This window comes from Leptosomus discolor, chromosome 8, assembly GCF_034619465.1.
Source record: "Leptosomus discolor isolate bLepDis1 chromosome 8, bLepDis1.hap2, whole genome shotgun sequence".
In the NCBI taxonomy this organism is placed as follows: Eukaryota; Metazoa; Chordata; class Aves; order Leptosomiformes; family Leptosomidae; genus Leptosomus; species Leptosomus discolor.
In genome coordinates this window covers 53493256-53516261 of record NC_141398.1, presented here as the reverse complement: position 1 = coordinate 53516261, position 23006 = coordinate 53493256, and the positions used below count along the sequence as shown (strand labels likewise).

General features: G+C 35.7%; 1 protein-coding gene across 3 annotated transcripts in view; it reads right to left on the bottom strand.

Annotated features, from left to right (window-relative positions):
• Positions 1-23006, bottom strand: part of CDH8 (cadherin 8) — a 134778-nt gene that overhangs the window by 35618 nt on the left and 76154 nt on the right. The window contains exons 6-9 of one of the 3 annotated variants that reach the window (XM_086469162.1): positions 21528-21781; positions 14355-14491; positions 6746-6754; positions 3088-3123 (exon numbers count right to left, since the gene is read on the bottom strand). In XM_086469162.1, the coding sequence (XP_086325288.1) occupies positions 3088-3123; positions 6746-6754; positions 14355-14491; positions 21528-21781 (436 nt within the window). Of the gene's footprint in view, positions 1-3087; positions 3124-6745; positions 6755-14342; positions 14492-21527; positions 21782-23006 lie in introns of all 3 variants that reach the window. The other 2 variants (XM_086469163.1, XM_086469164.1) reach the window with 2 other exon arrangements.

Genomic DNA, 23006 nt, shown 5'->3' with positions numbered 1-23006 from the left:
ACCTATTCAAACAAATTAATCAGTTCTCACTAAGCAATTCTAGATTTCACTCGTGCATGAAAACACTGTCAAGACAAAACAGTTTCATCTGTCCATTTTCGTACTTTTAAGGTCTCCAAACTTCTTGGTGGTAAAACATGTATGCAGAGGATGTCCCTCTCAACGCCCAATATCCTCGAAGTAAAAGTAGAAAGTGATTGAAGTGGATCCACTTTGATCCACAGAGTGCACAAACTGTTACATTTGCATGGGCAACTGTTCTTCATTGAAGGGGCCTGCACAGTGATCAGTATTCAATGCTCAGAACTTTTCCTCATTTGTATGAATGGAGAGTTAGTTCTTTCTAAACCAGTGACAAAACTGAGTTTTAATTACTGGGGGTTTTTTGCTTGTTTTTTTTTTCCCCCCCCAGTGAACCACCCAGTCAACGGAATTGGGAGACTTGAGTCTTCTTGCATCCAATCAATTATTTTATGCAAAATCATAAGAGTGTAAAGTTAGAGACTCTCTAAGGACCTAATGAATTTGTAAAAGCTTCATCACCTGTATTTATTGTGATTCACATTTTAAAAAGACCTACCTTAAATTTTGCAATACATTATAACATTAGGACTGTCACTTGACATGCGATGGCTTGAAAATTTAGCACACTGAGGTGCAAGGTGAAAAAGCATTGAGAAAATTTCCACTAGTCTAGTTTATCAAAACTCTTTTCAGAGTAAGGCTGCACACAGGCTGCACAGTTGGTCATCTGTGGTCACCACTGCCACAGCACAGCATGTAGCTATAAGAGACAAGTTTGCAAATTGTGTACATAATTTCCTAGAAGTACAGGTCCTTTATGTCCCTGCTGAAGTCTCAATTACTGCCCACAGTTCTAAGATCCAGTAGCCTGCTGTAGATGAGCACAGCACACACACAAAGAAAAGAATAGATAGAGACAAAGAAAGGATGACTCAATAACTAGTGGAACTAAACTAGTGACAATAAATAAATCACAAAAAATAATGTAAAGTCCAGCTGAGTTTAGAAATGCATATTGTAAGGTTTACAAGAATTACAAGGACCCAAAAAGCTCTTCTGCTTTTCTTCCTAGTTCTCAAGATTCTATTGGAACATTAAAAGCTTGAAATACACACCTTGCTGGTACTCATCTTTGAGGAACATACCCATTGAAACTTACTCAAGATTAAAAAAGGCTGCAGAGTTTGATACAAAAATGAAGAGGTAGATGAAATAATCAAAGTCAAATATAAAAAAATCCCACTATGAAGCCATTTAGTGTCTCCAAACCTAAACTTTTGGAGGCTACAGACCCACGCTAGTTCTTATTGTGATCAACACATTCCTTCCTTTCTGGAAAAACCCTACATATCTGAGCTGTGTGCGTATCACTGGAAATTTGTAATGCAAAGCACTAAGCATTGTTAACGTTGTTACGACATGCAGCAAGTAATACTAGGAGTAACTAGAGCCTATATATCAAATTTTAGTCTTGTGCCATAACTAACAGAACATAATTCAGCTATTCAACTTCCAGAAACACTTAAACACTGTCTTTCCTTGACAGATAGCACGCAAGTGGTCTTAAAGAGCAGTAATCTTTAAGAAAGAGAACTATTGGCTGCACAAAACAAAGTTCATAACTTAACCTAAAGAAATCCAGTTTAATTCAGTTTTCCTTTATTTAAATAATCCAAAATCACTTCAAGATTCTCTTTCAAAAGACATACGCTGTCTTGCATTTTAACTAAAATTAAGTACCTGAATAGAAACTAGACTCCTGGAAAATAACACATCTTTTATTATTATTATCATCACCACATGGCTTGGAAATGGCTATTTCATGCTTCTCTGATTCAGTGAAATTTCTACTATAATAATATTTTAAAATTAGAAGTAGAGGAAATCCTAATTCTAACAAGAGAAATCAAAACAAAATCTGAATCACTGACTTAACAAAAACAACAGGACTTGTTTTACATCTCTTATACTTCAAACTTACTAAGTTGTATTTTAACATACCCATTCCCCATGACTTTGTCAACATTTTATCTGATGAGTTTACTAAGACAATCTACCTGCAGGACAAGTTTATTTCTCCTGTTAGGGTTTATGTCATTGTTTTCGTTGTGAAATCCTTTACCTATATAACACCACAGCTTATAACACTTTTTTTTTTTTTTTTGTCATTTAAAACTGACAAATCTAACTTCAAGAATCCTGAGAAACAGAGATGCGATTGTGAAATCGAAATTTTGTTTACATTGAAGTTTAACTATAGAAATCACATACTGCAGCAAACACTGTGTTCATTTGTCTGAAGTGTTGTATAATGATCTGATTCAGGAGAGACTGAGCACCTGAAACTGACTCTGAAATTGTTAGGCAAAGGCATCAGTAATTGGCAGTATTTCTGTTAAAAATTACAGAACATGAGCTACTTCTGAATTAGGATAAAATTCAAGCAACCAACAAAAAAGCCCCAAACAGGATTGGTCATCATGAAGATTTAGATCCCCCCTGAATTTTTAAAGGATGAGAAAATACTGAGAGTTGTGGAATACCTATAAAATAATATAAACATATCAGTGCATAGCAGAAAGGCTTCTGTACAAGTTGCTAAGACAAGAAACAAACACTGATTCAAAATTAATGTTCCATTTATATTTATTTCAGCACACTGGAACATATTAGAGGAGTACAGATTGCAGCAAGCCTCTGTGTGTACATGTGTGTGGGAGAGAGGCAGAAAGAAAAAGATGTGAAACATATTTCTCAGTTTGAATCCTTAAGTCATCCTTTGGGGGAAAAATAATAACGGAGTTGAAAAGTTTTGTCTCCTTTCAGTAGTTCACTCTATTTATTTTACTATGGTCTCTAGAAAAAGGATGAACAAGTCAAGAGCAAAGCTCTGTTATGTTCTATTTTTATTTCCTCACTGATAGGTCGTCACGAGTAACCAAGGGTGGGTTCAACATCTTCCACCACCTTCATTTTCGTCCACTTTTCTACCTCTCTTTGCCATGAAAAAGATGTCAGACATCTTGCAAGAGGTATGCTTCCACAGGCATGGACAATACCTACCCACCAACCAGGTGGAGTGTGAGGAGTGTATTTCAACTGCAATATCCTGGAAAGGAGGACAAGGAGGAGGGGATACTGAGGGCACGCTACATTTTCAAGTCCTTGACTTCAAAGCTGAACTCGTAGTTAAGGGGTTTCCAAAGTTCAGCAACTCCATCTGTAAAGAGGTGATTAAGTTAGGCCATACACCTACCTTTAATCAATACACAGGATGTATAGCTCGGGACTAAAGGACAGATTATACTTTCAGCTTGCTGATAATACCAAAAAAAAAAAGAGAAAGAGTAAAATTTCTGTGACAGATGCACAAGCCGTACCAGGAAACATTAATTAAATAAAACCATATTCTTCAGGCCCTGTTCAGACAAAGCTTTCACTTACTTTCATTTCCTGTCGGGTTTTCTTTCTTTTTTTTTTTTTTTTCGCATTACTACATGTAAGACATAAAAATAGTTTAATTTATATCAGAACTGATATAAATTTTGAATCAATTACCCAAAATTTGCAGGAAAATGAAACATGCCTGCTGAAAGACCAAATGGATCAATTTTTAAAATCACAGACTCATTCAGGTTGGAAAAGACCCTTAAGATCATCGAGTTCAACTAAATGAGCAACAACCACTGACAATCCACCTAACCCTGCACTGAGTTCTCTGCTTGCCATCGTAGTAGCAAAGTAATCTAAACAGACTACGTTGGTATCCACTTTTGCCTTTCACTTCAAGGCCTGATTCAGCTTCTACTGAGGTTAGTCAGATCTCTTCTATTCTGGAAGTTTAAAATAGTCCTTTTCCTTAATATTACATTATCTGTTTCTTACATTTAAATTAATTTAACATTTAAATTTTAAATATAATTTAAATTAAAACAGGGACTTAAACTGTGTACTTTGTTAACTTCAAAGTATCAGCACTGATTTATAAAACTTGATAATCAAACTATATTTTAAAAGAGTTAGTATATTCTTTTCATACAGATACAATACATATTTATGGAATCAGTTAGCCCTCATTTTGCTTATCTGAGGGCAGGCTATAATTTGACATTCAAATGCAACTTCTTTGTTATTTTTCATACCATTAAGCTTTACAGTTATTCAGCAGCCTAACAAACAGTTACTCTGTAATTACCTCTGATCCTCTACAAATAAGAAGATCCATTTGCAAAACTGGGAAAAGTTTGCAATTTTTTGCAGAAGTATCATATTTTGTTTGGTGTATACGCATGATATTGTCTTGTCTGACTGCAGAGGTAGAGCAAACACAGACTAGAAAAGGCAAAACTAGATCGGAAAAGCAAAACGTCCCCTCAAATGTAGTTTACAGGTGTGAAGAGGGTCTCTTCTATCATAACCCTAGTTATAAGAAAATCGAAGGACTCTGTTCTGTTTAAATTTAGGTATGCAGAAAGGGAGAAAGAGTTATTCACTGCTGCAATGTGACTGAGAACCAGGGGCCATGGTAAGCAAGCTGTGATTTTGTCCTTGAGGGAGCAGAGGATGCTGAAACTAACTCATATCCACTTTAGAGCAGGAGGGGAATGGGAAGCATAGGCAACCCCCACCACTTGTGCCACCCTCCCAAAAACTGAACAACCCAGAAACTGAAGGATGTCTAGTTATTATAAATCACTTTGAATGGCGGTCTCTCTTTAATCACAATGTTTGTGTTTTGAGAAATCCACCTTAGTGTCAGCACTTCCTACTCATTTCCATGGACTCCAAAATGAAAATGCTAGCAGATATAGTAGATACTAGATGCATGAGCTAACACAAGAGTGCTCATTACATGTAACCTACATATTGCATAAGAGAGTGATCAGACTGCATGGGACATGCACTAGGAGAGAGAACGGGGGGATATTAAAGTGGGGAGAACAAAGGGACTGGATGAGGTTTGAAAGGAGTGAGAAGAGGCACCCTAATCAGCAACTGTAGCAGCTTTTCCATATTTGTGTAGCAATTACAGATACTTGTCTCTCAGAAGCTCTGGATGCAAACAGCATGTCCTTAGAGACTGTTCTTTTGCATATCTAATTTTGACCACAGTGAGCTTTATATTCCTACTGACACATAATCAAGATATATGTGACACATCAATATGAGTAAACAAAATACATAATTCAAAATAAATTATTAGTATAGCTGCTTGAGCGGGTTGTGTTGGAAGCTGCTACAGTCATGTCAGGTTTATGACAATGAAAACAATTCTGTTTTATCCATAGATCCTAAGTAAATACTTAGGGGGGAAAAAAAAAAAGTACACTGCCGACATCCTTCCACCCACACATCTATGTAACAGTGTGATGACATGCCACTAGATCTTTACTTCTTGTGGATCACAGCACCACAAATATAATTAGAATTCCAGATTTTCTGAGGCCCCGTAATGCCTTAATCATTGTGAGGAAATAACAGGTTTTCATTTCTACATAACAATGAGAAAAAACTTCCATAAAATAATATAGTGCCATTAAGTGACAGAATAGGATTTCCCTTAAAAAATAAATCAGTGAACAGGCAGGAAGAAAACAGACTGAAGAAAAGTTTTAAGACTCAACAAATGTACCAGGGCATGTTTTACTGCTCTGTCGCTCAATTCCAGCTTAATCAAGGGAGTTGCGCTAGCAGAAAAGAGTCAGGAATCTGGCCCGCACTTTACAGCAATTATATTGTTAATATGCTAATACATCATACATATTAAAATGTTATAAAATATTAACTTAGATATGCAAGGTCTTATTGTCAATTATAATTAGCTATGAAATTTTATAATGACTAGCAGCAATAACAATAACAATAAGCAGACTGATTGAGGACAACCTGTTTGGAATATTTTGATTTTTTATTTGAAGTGACTTTGTGATTGAAGTAAAATAATTAATAGCTCAAATTAAATCCAACCTTTACTGATAGACAAAACATAAAAATGCTTTAATAAAAATTTTTATTAAACAAGTATTTATTATAGAAGTATTTAAATGTCATTTTTAGAGCTCGTATTCCTTTCTGGGTCTGATTTTCTTAACAGTGCAATTTAATTACTCTTATGTCTCCTTCACAGACAAAAAATTGCTGGATATGCTGGATTTGAATCAGGTTCTAGGCATTTAGCATCAAATCATTCTTACTCGCGTACCTTTAGCAATTAACAAGATCTCCCTAGGATATCGGTATGTGCCTTTAAAAAAATCCTCTCTGTCATTCTTTGCTCTCCAGCACCTTTACTAAAACCTCAGAGCATGCTACTCTGAGTAGAGTCTTTACTCTAGAAAGAAATGTGCTTAAAGAAGACTGACTAAAACAATATCCAGTTACAAACCTCTACTCTGACCTACTCTCATGCTTCAGCCTTACAGAAAAAATAGTGGAGATTTTTAGATAGTAACATTTTGCTTAAAGTAGACGAATTCCACTTATCAAACTAGATGAATACGACACAGTATTTTTAAGATTAATCATAGTTTCTCCAGAAAGTCTAATTCAAATATTCGAAGTGCAGGTGGCCAATTGTTAGTTCTTCACTTTAACAATGCACTCATTTTGCTAATATAATAACTATATTGTCAACTTTAGCCATGCCTCCAGTTTTCTCAAAGTAATTAACTTCCATAAACATACTTCACATGAATGAGTCAAGTACATTTTCACTAATGACCCTTGTATTCTTTATCTGAATCCTGTTTGATGCCCCAGAAAGCCTTATTGCCTTCTAATACACCACCTAGGATCCTAATCTTTTGTGTTTTGAGCTCTGAACAGTGTTCTCAATTCTAGTATGTTTTTGTGAATTCAACATTTGCAAATTTAGAACCAAGATGTCCAGCCTGGCTTTATAATGCCCTGAAACCAGAAATAAAAGAAGTTAGACTGCTTGCCTGTCTTTCTCATTTACCTCGAGATAATTACGTTTATTACCTCCCCTGACTATTTTTGCACTGAATTACTCAGATGCTTTGTTCACAGCTGCCTTACATACTTTCCTCCGAAATCGGAGGTTGCTAACCTCTGTTCAGCATCCCATACCCAAATTTTAATGTTTGCTCCTGAACTACTCAGACCACTTTATACAGAGATTGTTTCACAAGGACACTCCGTTCCCATTCATATTTCCTCATAATATGGCCACTCCCAAGCTATTATCCACGTGGATCATCTCTCCTGCTACTCTTGAGCTGTGAAAAACACCAAGGGGAAAGTCTGTGGTATGTTTGAATGAACTTTCATAGCCGAGAACTACAAACTAGCTTTGTGTGATATACCAGCCCTGCACTGACCATGGGCAAATGCTCTGCGATGCACTAGAATCTATGGAGTTCTGTGTAACCCTGTATTTATGTGGAAATGAATAAAAACTACTGTATTAAATCCTGTGTTTGTGTGCAAAGGTGATGGATTATCTAGTTTGAGTCCCACTAAGCCAGAGAAAAAAGGGTCAAGCGAAAAAGGTTAATAATCCTGAGCTTTTCCTGTTCAAACCTCCATAAAGGCTTATTTCCTTCTCCTAAAACTTCCTGAAATTTACTCAGCCCTAAATTAGAAGTAATTATATGATGCACCAAAGTAACTTCCTAAAATGTTAGAATTATTGCTAATAATGCCTATAGTAATTTTTACAATAAAAGCCTAAATAAAATTAAATAAATGAAAGCATGAGCAAAGGTATTCATGGCATTAAAAAGCACATTGTAGCTGAAGGCTTATTCTGAAGAGTAATTATGTCTCTCTTCCTTTTTAATTAGTGTCCTTGTATTTTTTAAAGGAATATACATATAGATAACTTTAGTAGAGCATGTGCCGGGTGATGATTCAATTATTGTATTTATATTCTTGGTAAACCATAAAGAGTCTTTCTGGCTTTATGCCCTTTCCCATTAGGTGATAAAATTGCCTCATACTTCTTCATTTCTAAAGAATGCCGTTGGTATGGGTAATTACCTTTGTCAGATAGAGCCCACAGCTTTGTCCTTGAGATTCCTATGCTCTATGCCTTGAAAATGTTTACTGTGGTCAAATCACCATTTACATTTCAAGATCTTGTCTATATTTTCATCTACTGCTTTATCTAATAATTCATGAGAATTTCTACTAGTTGTGGCAGTTCTGGTACTTTGCCAAGTACTTGGGCAGGGGCCTTAGCTAGCCACTGGTATGCTTGTTGTTTGGCAAGTGAAGCTGAGAATCGAGAATCATTTGATAAAGCAGTCAATCAAAATGAAAATAATAGCTCCATGACTGCAGTGCCAGGAGACTAAGGAGAACAGAAATCCCATTAAAAGCCTTCATTCAGAGGTTTAAAACTTGGCTAAAAGCATTGCTCTAGGCTAAGAGAAACATCCTTTCCCAGGCAGTCCTGCACTGGCTTTGGAATTCCCCAGTGGACTGATTTGTTGCATGTCTGTGCATGTGATGCACAGAGTGTGAGAAGAGGGAGAAGTTTTAGAAGACCCTACTGGTAACCTGATGAAACAGAGCAGGTGGATGCAACTTCATCTCTGTACTTCCCAGTACATCTGAAAAGGCTTGAGTCTACACAAACTATAAAAGAACCTGCCTATGCTTGAATATGCTCACTGTAGCACCTCACAAACCTTCCACCTGAATGCAGTCTGAGGAATCCAATGCTGCACATCGTCACAAGAAGGCTAGGAAGAAAAACATAAATCTTGAGTGGCTCACTCAGTGTTATGTCAGGTGAAAGAAAGCTTGGGGACTTCAAAGGAATCACCATTCGGTTGTCTTTAAAATTTATGAGCCCTGGGTTTTGTTATTTGTTGGTGTGTTCTTCACAAATCTCAGAGGTTGCCAACTGGAAAATCTATGGTATCATTCAATGAATTTCTACTACGTAATACACATATTCTCAAGAAAAGGATTACCTCACTTTTTAAAAAGAGAATTCCAGATAAGCATATTAATAGTGAATGCATTATTGTATAACTCTTGTTTTCAAAGAATTTACTAGAATCCTGCATCTCAAGCAGATCTCAGCTACAGCTTAGGAGGGATGAGTACGCAAATATGAGGATATTCATATTTAAGTTGAAGGAATGTTGTGCAGTTAAATTATGTTACTAATACACTTCTTTCTTGCCTAAGTTAAAACAGCTTCTCTCTCTGAGATAAGTCTTCGCTTTGTTTTCAAACTACATTAGTTCTCCATTTATTACTGCTTTTGTTATATCAATTAACGAGCAATGACTGAAGTATAGGGCATTTGCATAGTAGTAATGAGACACACAGTAAGGATACTACAGAAACATCTGCAATGTGGCTGTTACAGCCGTTCAAAAATGGAAATAGAAATCCATGGAGCTGGAGGCAGAAAGAAGATAGAGTTTAATTACTATATGCCTTATACATGTATGACAACGATAGCTTGAATGATCAGTGATTCTGAACTTCATTCAGAATCTGTGCAAACTGTAGCAAAAGTGTTGTAATAAATAAATCATGGCTATTTGATTTTCTTTTAGTAGCTGAGTAGCACTGACAACACATAACTTGGTACGTACTGCAAAACTTGTACAAGAAACAGAGACTACTGAGGAGAGGTTAGCCCAGCCTGAACTCTGCTCTGCTTCACTGCCCAGCAAAACTGCTAACCAGTTAATGCAAGAAACACAAGCATGCCAATGTGAACAGCAGTTATAGCTACAATTTTAAGTTATACAAACTAAAAAATGTATTTGTGTGTTCAGATGAACGGCATCATGTATCACTATTAGGATCCTGACTTTACTAGATTTTACGGAATGGCAGAAAATTCCATTTCAAAAAACTACCAAAGAACAAAAGATGTGATGAGCCTTTGTACATACAAAAAAGATGCACCAAAAGAAACGTCTGGAAGATAATCAGTCATTCTCACTGCACTGCAATTCAGGCTCTCAGAGAATACCTGCATATGCCCTCAGATTCCTTTCCTGTTCAGAGCATAGCTCCAGAGAGCCCAAACATACAAGCAGCATAATCAGCCCTGACTTACAAAGCAAGGCTATATCCACCCCCATTCTCTCAAGCATCTAGCTAAAATAAACCTCCCAACCTCAGCACACAATTTTAAGCTCACATAAGTCTCAACTACACAACAAAACAATGAGAAATCTCATTAGTCCAGTATTTGAAGTCCTGAATCAGTGACTGAAAACAAAGTTCAGCTTTTACACCCACAGACCAAAAGGTATGTTCTCAGGGAAAGGTCATTTTGCCAGCAAGCCTGCTTCTTCTAGCTTGTAATCATCTAGATGTTCCTGCTCCTGACCCAGTCAGCAGAGTAAACTTGGATGTATGGCAATGTAGAAAGAAAATTTAAGAACCCATTCGTAGGTGCAATAACTTTCAGCACCCCTCTTGCCATGAGCGCTAATACATATATTTCTTCTGCGAATCCGAAGCCTGTATTTCAGAGTGATCTTTCAAAAAGGTCAAAGTTCTTTGTAATATTCTCTTCTTTTAAAAACCCACGTGACAGAATTCATCAACATAAAGGAGTCACTACATGACCAGAGAGGAAAAAAGGTGAACAACAAAGACGCAAAAATTAATTTGACAATATAAGAAAAAAAAGTGTAAGAAATCATATAACAGAAAAAAATGTGCAAAAGGAATGGAACATTTAAGAGTAGACAGATTGAAGGGTAGTCGTTGAGAGGATCAAAGCTGCAGAAGGAATTTAGCTACTGGCTTTTCACTAAATTCATGGAAAATGTATAACTAAATCTGAAATACTGAAACTGCCATCTGACTATCACCTGGACCATGTTAATCACTTTCAGTCCAGGCATTTTCACTGGCCACTCTTTGCATTGTTTCATCTTTCATAACCAAAAAAAAAGGATTTCAATGGATATTTGACAAATTATGTCTAGGGGGCATGCAACCAGTCTGCAATATAGTTACTGTGATTTAAACAGGAGGCATAAAACTATATGCAACTTGTCTACGTATTTTGAGAACGAGAGGCAACACAAAAGTTGGGGCAACTCTCTGAGGAAGACCCACTCAAGGCAACTTTTCCTTAGTCTGTCTGGCTAGTTTAACCACCTGAGAAGAAAAGTAGGAATGAGTCTGCTTATTCACAGAGGCTGGAATGAGTCTGCTAGTGATGGGAAAGTGAAAGGAGAGAAATGCCATCCTCCAAAATGCCTGGGTTTGCACAGGTCTTGGAATATGATGGTGATACCATTTGTCACCAATAGCATGAATGTGTTCTGAGTTAGAACTAGCCAGACACTTGCCTATGAAATGGAAAAGAAAATGTCCTTCTTCTAAAAAAAAAACCCCAAACTGGTCTTTTACCTGTTAAGTACTTCCAGAAAAGAGTCACAGTCCCCACTGGCTCATTCTTTTGTGTTTGCAATTTCTAGTTTTGCTAGACATGAAAGGGTTAAGTCCACATTTTGGGGCCCTCAGATGTGTAAAGTAGCATGTTTGGAATTATCCACACATGTTCTAAATCTGATTGCTTTCAAAGAGATCAGCCAGTTTGAATCTAAAACTCTTAATCCTCAAGCCAGGTGAAAATGCAGAAGTAGTTATGCTCAGTTAAGTCGGACCACTCTTGCCTTGGAAGATACCTGCCCGAGACAGTGGCTGAGGGATGATACAAAAGAATAACTGTCATGGTGACAGCAGAAAACTGCCAAAAATTACCTGTGCTTAAAGCAAAAATGTAGCTGCAGGTAACTTACCAGCATGAAGTTCTGAAATAGCTATTTATGTTTTGGGAAAACTTGGTGTTTATCTATGAAAGTGTTGATAAATCGGGATATATTTAGGATCTACCACGCTGGGAATCAAGAAGAAAAAAAGAGTATCATGGCTTATGATTAGTAAGCAAGTGTAACGGCAGTGAAATGGGCTGATCATTGCCCCACAGGAACAGAGGTGAGCCTTGAACCGAACCTGGAAAGCAGCTGGCCTAGGAAGAGAAAACGCTCCTGTACAAATGATGCTGACATTTATTTTTGTGGGAGAGATCAGCAGTCCATTAATATTACTGTCAGTGACAGCATCATAATGACACGCTTTGTATCTTCATTTGCTGCTTGTGTCTGCCTCCAACAGATTTCTGTTATTTTATAAGAGAGATTTTGCTTATTACTGTGTTGGAAAAAAAAAAATCTAAAAATGCCCATTTTACCCTGCTTGACAGTTCTATGAACAAATTTAGTTTCTGCACGAGGAGTTTAAAAATAATTTCTCTTAAATAAGCAAAGATAGTAGTCTATGAAATTAAGCTCTTGTTTTATGTAAATGTCAAATAATTATATTAGGAATGCAAAAATAAGCCATCAGCAGGAATGCAAATGCTTGGAACAAGATTGGCATTATTATTTTTGTAACCAGTCTGATAAGAGGCAATTTTACAATAGTGATAGATTCTGAGGCTCCCATGAAGTCGAATGACAAGGCTGATTTGTTAAAAAATTTTGGAGTGTAATTAGGTTTTAAAAATCTGAAGAGGCAACAGGCAGGCTTGATTCTGATGTGCTTAGTGAAGTGCATGTCTGTTAACTTTGCTCTGACATACACATATAAGGGAGACCAAAAAACGAATTGCAGGAGATTCTTGAAACTTCCTTCTTTTCTTTTGCTCTTTTTTGACTTTTTGGAGGAAACAAAATGTAAAATTACTTCACTTTACATCTTACTATTCCAACGTCTGAAAATTTTGGATCACAAACTAATAATTCCACTTTCCATGCCATTAGTAAATCTCATCATCTAACATTCCTCATGTCTCGAGAAAATTGGTATGGAAATTTTATATTTTTCTCCACTAAAAACATGAAAATTATCAACTGGTTTGATAATAACCTGGGCAAAATATGCCCTGTAAAACCAGAGCTTACTTTCCTTCCTTACACAGTTTGATACCCTGTGTCAGCTTAGCTTTCCTGCAAGCAGAAAGTATTCTTGCTGATTTATTGAAGTAGTGTTTGCCTGCAAGATTTAACAGTAATTAACAGGGCACTGTTGGCACTACTGCACTGCTGGCAATGAAATACACATATTATTAAGGTAGGTCATAGGAATACAGTTTACAGGGGCTGTAAGCTATGAGCTTAGTTTATGCTCAGACCCTTTTCATTTATGTACGCATTTCGGTTACCTGTCACAGATTCCTAACATGTTTATTTTTGAAAACAAGTACCACAGAAAACTATTGAACAAAAGTGGGCCAAATAAGCATATTTTATTGTCCCATTCATTATGTTCATAGCTACAGAATTTTGAACGTGAGTAAAAAAGTTCTGTATCATAATACTATAGCCTTTTAAAAAGACATTCTGGGGGAAAAGCAACCATTAGCATCACCCTGTGTTCTACACGCAAGAATTAGCAGCAGTGATCATCAGGCTCTGAAGACAAATATCCTTACAATGATGTGTCAAGTGTGTATGCACGTATGGGAATGATGCATATACACTGACTGCAGAATAGATACGTCAGCAGAAACATTTCCGTGGTTTGTGTTTCGTTTAAGATGTTGACAAGGGATGACAGACCTACTTCTTTCGCTGCAATGTGTTTATGTCAAATGTATAGTCTAAAATACAGTGCCAATATTAATAATAAATTCTATCGTCATATGTGATCCTGTCAGCAGCACTTACAATTCCAAATTAATCAAGAATTCTTTTTGATTGAAATCTAGGCCCCATATTCCCAGAGAAGGTGACGCTCCTGGCTCCCAATGACTTAGGTGTGCAGATCAGTCACAACAGTTTTGTGGCTCTGAACAATCTGTGTTCCTGTCTATAGCTGAATATGAGTAAATTCACTCATTTGTATCAAACAGGACTACTTTCATGCAACATTACCCATGTGCTTAATCATTTATGGTACTGAAATATAGCATCACTCAGCGTTAAGAACTTCTGGGTTGAGTCTACGATTCACTTCTACAACAGCAAAGTATTATTTTTTTTTTCTGTCTTAATATAACTAACTAAAATAAGGCTTTGTTTTTTGTTTTGTTTTTTAAAAGATTTTTTAACATTTACCCTATATACCCTGTATAATTGTATTCCTGTATCTCTTAAAAATCTACACTACTATATTCACTGAAAAAAAATGTAGTTTTAAAACTAAAAGAAATGGAACTTCAGCAGAAATTAAGTTGTCTTTCAAAAATTATGTAATTTAAAAATCCAATGTCTTTTACTTCTTACTGAATTGTATACAGCTTCTACTGCACATGCTGTTAAAATGAGTTCTAAAACTAACAGAACTGAAAGTCAGTATACACAAATACTTACTAGTTTCAGTAGCTACAATAGTTATGTTGTGCCACATATTTGTTTCTCTGTCCAGTGGCGTTGCCAAAGTTATTTTTCCGTCTTCTGCATTAATGTTGAACTGCCTCTCAAGGTCAGTATGCCGATCGATGGAAAACCTACAAAACAGACATCCCTGTAATCTACTTAATGAAGTTGGTGTAATCCATACAATCACAAGACAATTTAGGGAGCCCTCTGAGAATGGCAGTTTTATAGCCAAATGGATTGAGAAGCTCAATAGCATAATAATTTATAAGACAAAATGACAAACTGAGACTAAAAAACCTTAATAATTATTGCCCAAGGAGTAATTAGCTGTATACCCAGTGTGAAGGTCATAAAATGCCCTCAGGATCACTGGGTAACATATTTGAAAAACGGTGCTGATCAAGAGTTAATTACACAATCCATCACATTTATTAGACAGTTTCTATGGTATTTCAGGGTAACTGATGATAATTTCAACAGTAATGTATTAAGCACACAAAAATGGTGGGCTTCACGGTTATTTGAAAAAGGGTTGAATAATATTATTTTACCAATAAATTCCAGATTAATGAAGCATGAACTATTCACCAAGCATATTATTTGGTTATGGTTCAAGCAGCTCCATGAGCAGAACGCAGTTAGTGAATCACCATTTTCCTACAAAACACTTCAAACACTGAAGGGCTGATTGTTTTATAGATTGACATTACTGATTTTTAACAAAACAAGCTTCATCTGACAGGTAGTCAGTTTGCAAATGTGAATGTCCAGGTAAATTTTGCAGCCTAAACAGAGCCAGCCTGACAACAAGAGCGAGCTGCAGTACATTGCTCCAACAGCACATCAAGCAGGATGATGATTTAAAGCTCAGAACAGGATGTCCAGGAAAGCTTTTATGTCTGACCATTTTCACAGAGTTATTTTATTAATCTATTATTCGCAAAAAGAAACTAAATCACAAAATTAAGCCTTCCAATTTTTTGACAGGAAAGGTAGGAAATGAGAGAGTTTAGTGATAAACTGTTGATACGGTTCAACAAAAATTGACTTCAAGGGGTTTTACTGAATCCTAATTGTGGATTTATATAAAAGCCTTTTAAGCCTTTGTGTCTATGTACTACAGAACCTAGCAGCATGCACTGACAATTTTTACATCTGTTCTGCATTATATCTAGGCATAACAGGGTAAGTTAGGATACAGTCTCAGACTGGATTACATTACATAGTGGTCAGAAAAGTGACTCAGGCTGTCACTTTCCCATCACATTTCTACGTTTTGCAAATACGCTGTTCAATTCACAGATAAAAGAACGAGAGCATATTTTGCTACAGTGACAGTGGCACAGTTATCTGAAAACCAGTAATTCCAATCTGGTTTATGCTTTATCGTAAGCAATTCCCAAACAAAAGTTCTGATTCGGAAGTTCCTTTATATCCTACAATAAACGTATTCTGATGAACTCAAACTCATCCCAGCATAACACACAATTGATTTGGATAGACATAGCATTAGGATCTGATTTCAAAGTTTAGGATTATGGCATTCATCTTTTTTTTACTTCAGTGTCAGATACAAATCACTTTCAAAAAATTAATTCTAAATTATGAAAATTTATCAAAACCTAAAAGTTTAAATGTTTAAAGACTATTATTAAAGATCAAGGCTCGCATGATCACACTGGTAAGGTACTTAACAACTAATGGACTTAAGAGTGAAAGCCTCTGGTTAACTAGGAAATGGGATTTGTTAGACATTCAAGTTTTCTGTTTTTAAATTCTGAGAAGAACCAGTTTTACTCACTTAAAAATGAGTAGTTTGGTTAAGAAAAGTTACAGAAAAAAAATGAAGTAAAATTCTAAATATATGTGCCTAAAGCTAGGCACATGCATCTATATTTGGGCATTTAAGTAAACTGGATCCTAGTGAGCTCCACATACTCAGTCCTCAATGGTTTAATGGGAATCATGCTATCCTCAGCATTTCTGAAAATCAGGTCACTTGTGTGGAAGAATAAAGCTGTAGGTGCCTGACTTCAGGCAATCATTTTTGAAAATGTATCTCAACCTTATTTTGATGTTTCCCTAGTTCCAATTAGAGTATTATAAGTAAAATTCTGGTACTAGTGAAGTTAGTAAAATTCTCTTACAGACTTTCGCAGGTTTAATATTTCACTCCAGAAAATACAAGACAGACAGCAATCACAGCAACTTTTAAAAAATGTCATCACTTAAAACTATCTTTTAATTCTTGATGTTTATGTAATGGTGCAGAACTCTTCCAATATCAAACATTTATGAAACTTTTACAGTCAACAAATGAAATATAATATAAAATACTTATATGCTGTTTAATGTTTAGTTGACCTGGACTTGACATAAATTTCATTGAGATAAGACAGTTTTTCTCTAAGGATCAATCCTTCTCTAAACTTCCATTCACAATCTTCCTGAAGCACATTTGTTTAAGTTATAAAATGGAGCATAACATCTGTGAGTTTCTTATATTGCATTTCATGTCGTGCCAACAGCATTTATTCATAGTACAAAGCTAGCATTCAAAATGAAACTTTTTAAATATAATTTACATGGCCTTACAAGACTATAAAACCCTCTCCTGATTTTAATTTGATAAATATTTTGTACAAAAATAAAAAATAAAATCTGCAGTGTCATAAACTTGTGAAAACTAATCGTACATTTGCAGTTTCCTTTTCATGATAATGCTATTGTAACTCTTTTTAATGGGAATGCATTGTCAGATTCATAAGCTATACATAAAACATATATTTCTCTAAAACTGAGGAAAGAATATCTTGGGAAATAATATCTTTTGAAATTGCCATAAACCCAGCACAGGTTATTGGGAAGTTTTGGTCTGTTTATGGGTCTGTTATGGCAATTACAGGAACAACCCCACAGTGGTTTAACAGAAGACTTAAAATGATTCTCAGTCCGGCTCCTGCACTGTTGCTATTGCTGTTAAGACTTAATTTGATCTAGTCTTTATTTGCACCAGTGTAAATTAGAGCAGAAATCCTTTTTTGTTGCACCTGCTGAGATTTGAATCACAGTACTGATACCTCATCAGCGGTAAATCACTGTTGTTTATTAATGCCAGGCAGATCAGGCATGCTACTTAGTGACAGATAAACAGCTGTACCATTAGGGAGGCAGAAAATATCATATCTGGGTTTTTAAGGCCTGCTGTGAATTAAGAAAATGATCAACTGCTGCCAAAGATTAAATCTCTGTCGATATGCATGGGGAAAACCTGCCACAGTGAAGCTTCTCTCCACAGAGAAAGACACTGAAGGGCAGTGATTTATAGGAGGACAGACACATATTACTCATGCTTTTTTCTATGCACTTGGATCATGCTTTGTCCAAGATAATTTACTGCAGATAAATAGACCATGGTTATAAAATAACAACAGAAACGTGAAATAAGTACTACTGGAATCAAAGATTGGTATGCTAATAGATAATGATCTTTAAAGCCTAATTATACTATAAGATAGAATGCATCACCCTTACTACCTTAACTACAGGAAAGCTTTACGACTAGCTTAGCTGAATTCACTGGGTCCCTTTCCCAAGAGAGACACATGCGATCCAGATCTGTTAAGATGTGAGCCACAGACGCATGCTTCTGAAGTGACTAGGCTAGAATAAAAGAAACTACTGACCATGTTTACAATTATTAGCCAAATTTGTATATCCTTATCACCATCAGGCTTAAAAGCGAGCCAGGCCCTGAAGCAACAGGCACAGCAGAAGAGCAAATAAAGATAAAAGAGAAATTTTGCTGCTTATTTTAAAAATGCTGGGTTGTGAAAGATACAATATAGTTAGACTAACCTAACAGCCAATATGAAGAGATAGTTCATATTCATTGGACAAATGGCTAATGAAAGCATAATCCAGCTGAATATCACATCATAACTCAGCCATTCAAAGATGTCTTTGCTTATCCATAACTAGGGCTCAACAGCAATGAGAAAAGTCCTGTACAACACAGGCATCCTTTAGTCCCAGCCATCTAAAGGTGTCTAAATTTCTTTGGCTGATACAGAGCTTTCAGACCAACAACCACTGTTGAAACCCTGCATTTGACACAGGACATTGCTAAATAACCATCAAGTGTTTCCATAAGGTGGATGCATTCAGAACCAGACTGGTAACCCATCTGTGCACCTGCTTGTGAATCTATGCTAGGCTTCATACCGTTTAGGTAAAGCGATGGAAAGATCAGAGAATATTTAATCTCTTCTAAGCAAGCATAAACACCAAAAACTGTTCTATTGGATAGAAATGAAGTTAAACATTTTTTTTTTTAAAGAAAACATACAAGAAGTTTCTTTCCTATAATAAGTTTTCTAAATTCTGTAATGTTTTGTCTCATGACTCAACTACCAGACTATTTCCATGTTCAGAGATATCCAAGTTTTATTTCCTTTGTGGTACTGCCACACTATGAGTTTACTGAGTCTTTTTTGTATAAGACTAACGGGCAGCAGATGTGGTATTGGTAGCACATAAGGGGATTCATATTTTTGTTTGTGTTGATAGGGTTTTTTTAAACAATAAATGTACAGAAAAGCTATAACCAAAATATTGATAAACAGATATCTATAGAAAAAACATGATTTCCTTGAAATGCAATCGGTAGTTGTCTCCAAAATTCTGTTTTAAAGAAAAAAAATACATTAAAAAATGCCCAGGCAGTATTAAGACACTCCATTATTTTTAGAATAGGATGTTTTAATTCTGTTTTTCAAATTTTTAACATATGTTTAATATTTTTGAAAGTGTGCCATAGAACATGTACATAAAATTTACATCATAAGTGGATACAAAACCAGAATAAACACTTGAAATGCGCAATCAAACTGAAATGTTCTAGTCCAACAAAACAATGTTTCTACAGTTTTGTTAGAACCTCCCATGTTCCAATTTCGTTCTGAATTGGAAAGAAACTGCATTTCTGCTGCCTACTTCTCTCTGATGAATATTTTTCTCCCATAATAGTACAATTCGTAACTTGAAATATCTTTTTTTTCACCTTAAAATACTTTTCATGCAAATTATTAAAAAAGGAATTTGGACTTTCTAGAGCTATCCCAGATAAAGTCAAACTAATCAGGTGAGCAAACAAGAAAAAAAATGTTGCATAGAAAACTGAGCTTTGTATATTACTTAACTAGCTATCGAGCTAACACTATAAAAAAATTAAATCTTGTAAAGTACTGCATATAATATTTTTAAAGAAGATATAAATCACTCTAATTACTTTTTTGTTTAGATGTAATGAATTTTGGCCAATTCTATTTCATATATATAGCAATTGTTTCCATATGACCTGATAAGTAACAACATGCTTATTCAGTTTGCACATATAAAATTGTTTTTAAAAGTCTGAAAATATCTTGATCTACAAAATGATGAAAAACTGAAACAAACGAAGTAAATATTTTGCTCAGTTCAATTTTAGGACATAGGTAGGCTGGCAGCTGGTCTAAATTATTAGTGTTTGGGGCAGTACTGGAAAAGAATTCCAGGGAAACAGAACAAGACTGAAAAAACAGCCAAGGTCAAACTGAAGCAGAGTTGAAGCCAGGCTGAGATGAGGAACACATGAGAGGGGACACAACCAAGAGGCAGAGGGGCACAGGACCAAGCTAAGAGCAAAGCAGAACAGGATAGTGGGAAGGAACTGAGGTTAAATTGAAAGAGAAATTACTATCGAGCTGGAATAAAGGGAAGAAAGCCAACCTGCTGCCACCATGGCTGGTTCCACACAGCCATCAGAAGACCCTGTCTTTGTAGCAGTAGTGCAAGCCCTTCTTCACAGATGCCAGTGGACACCAGTAATAAAATCAAGGATAGAGCCACTGCTCAAATTGTGATGGCTCAAACGCTGTGCATTCAACATTACTTTTTTTTTCTGTTTATGTAACATTTTTCTAACCTGGGTAACTACCGTCATTTATTTCTTATTTCTATGATCAAATTACCGTCTTTGATCACCCAGAGAGCTTCTCTGGTAAGAAGATAAGTTCGGTGCCTAGTAACACTGCCTGAGTTGTGTGCTGCAGTAGAAAATATATTTAATTAATTAATTTTAATAGATATCTATGATAGTTAATGCTATATTTAGCTAGTTTTGAAAGGATGATTTAGAAATGCGAGACTCCAAAGCACTCTCCAACATCTTCATACCCAAGTTCTAATACATCCAAACATGTTGGAAACTCTAAATTTCTAATTATGAAAATACTAAAATATGATATGCAGCATGTAGGCCCCCTAAATAAAGGTTTAAAGTTTGGCTCTGCGACAAACCTCATGTAAATGACAATGATTAGAAAACAGTCTTAAGTGATGGATTATAACAATTAGCATCATCCTCACAATGCTGAAGACTGCTTGCATAGCTCAAATCCCCTAAGGCAGTAATGTACAGTGATGATTATTATTAAACAGACTGTCTCCAAATACATCTTTACTGTGATTTTGTCATTTTGATGTTTGTTTTCATAATGCTTTTTCCCAAAACACATAGCAAAATGTGTTTTGGGAACACTGGCACCCTACCGTACATGACAAAGGGAGAGGGGAAGACGTGTGCTTATCAAAATGTGACAGAAAACACTGATCTGATGAAACTGGAATAACAGATTTTGCTCAAGTTAGATCAAAAAAAAAGAATATTGTCTATTGAAGTTGCAAAAGTCATATGGGCATAATCATCTCTGACTTTCTGTCTTCAAACCAGGAATGGGTTTAGCTAAAGGAATACAAAATATGCTTTGACAACCTTACAACTACATGGAACAAACTCAGTCTTGTTAGTGCAGACCCTAGCAGATTATTTAAAATAACTGCAGAGATACACACTCATGATTCAACCCCATCCAACCTCATACATCCTATTTCTTATTTTCATTGCATTCCTACTGTTTCATAAGACTACTCATGTGGCAAGGAGCATTTTCGTGATTTTGAAAATTATCTGAACTGATACATCTAACCTCATAAAAGAAATCCTTTACAAGTATTTTCATAGAAATAAAATGGCATGATATAGCGTCATACAATCTATGGGAAAATACACTTAGTATTCTGCCAGTAGTTTTTTCAAAGAGAACTTTAAAGCAGCACTACCTTATCGGACTGGAAGACACGTCAGGGTCATGGGCAGTCACCTGACCAATCACAGAGTTAATAGCAGCATTTTCATGCACTTCCAGTAGGTAAGTAGGTGATGAAAAGACTGGTGGCTCGTCAGCATCCTCTACTACAATTTTTACCGTTGCGGTATCCTTGAAGGGTCCTCCACTGATGAAGCGAGGATCAATATGAATGTTGGCTGCTTCTACCTTCAGAGTATAGGATTTTTTGGTCTCAAAGTCCAGTGGCTGTTAAGAATGACAAAGATAAATGTCTTTTACTAATGGCCACAGAGAAGGAACAAGTGTATATAATGCTGACGGATGAAAGTTACGTGCATTTAAGCACATTCAGTGAGTTTTAATGCAATCACTTCCCACTCCCAGAAATCCTACCTGCAAATTTTCTAGGCATATATTACTATCTGTTTATTAACCATCCTTAAAGAAAACAAGACACTTTTTGTTTTCTTGCTTTTCACAAGAAATTTACCAAAATATTCTCTCTCATGAATTATACCATTATAATTACATATCAGATAAATACTACAAATTCGTTGGTGATGACATGACTTGCATACTAATCATGCACTTAATCAGTGCTTTGTTAGTTTGAGATAAGAAAAAAAAATTATACTAGCTCCACAAAGAATAAATATTTTATTACTTCCAGAACAATGTGAGAAACGCAAAGAACTAGCAATTATTATTTCTTGGACGTGAGAGGCATTGTGTGGAAAAATGTAGAGCTAATCATCTAAGAAACTACTTCAATATTATTGCACTTCAGGTAACTCTGCATTTCTGTTTATAGGGGTAAATGAGGTAGACATCTCTCAGGAATTTCTTAAAACTGTAGCAATTCCTTTTTCTGTATCTTATTTTTTTTTCAGAGAGAGAAACACGAAACCGATTACTTTGTACTATCAATATACCTGCCATGTCATCATTGTTTTTACTATTTTCCAGATCCATATTAAACGTAAAAGATGAAAACACAGTGGATTTAAAGGAATGAAATACCAAATAAAGCCCAGATCTGTAACACTTTTGACTATTAGAATCTTTCATTATAGGAGATTCAAGTTTGTGTCTTGAAGCACGTCAGTATATTCACTATATAATTCTCTTGTGTCTCTCAATGATTCAAATTTCAAACATGCAAATTGCCAAGTATTGGAAAGATACTAAGATTTGCATTACAATGTCCCAAGGATAAAAAGAAAAGGACATAGAAACTCTGAATCTGCAATGCAAATACCAGCAAAAGCACAAATAGGAACCTTCAGCCAGTCTGTCAAAGCCTTCAATATGTATAGTTTCAAATTTTCTTGTTTTTTTTTTCAGGTATGAATCAAGCTCTGATGGGATTTGCTCTTTCTCACAAATTCTAGTAAACATGAGAAAACCTTGCTTCTTTAGCAGCTCTTAAATTAGTAAGCTTTTGTAATTATGAATGGTGATTTGTAAATCA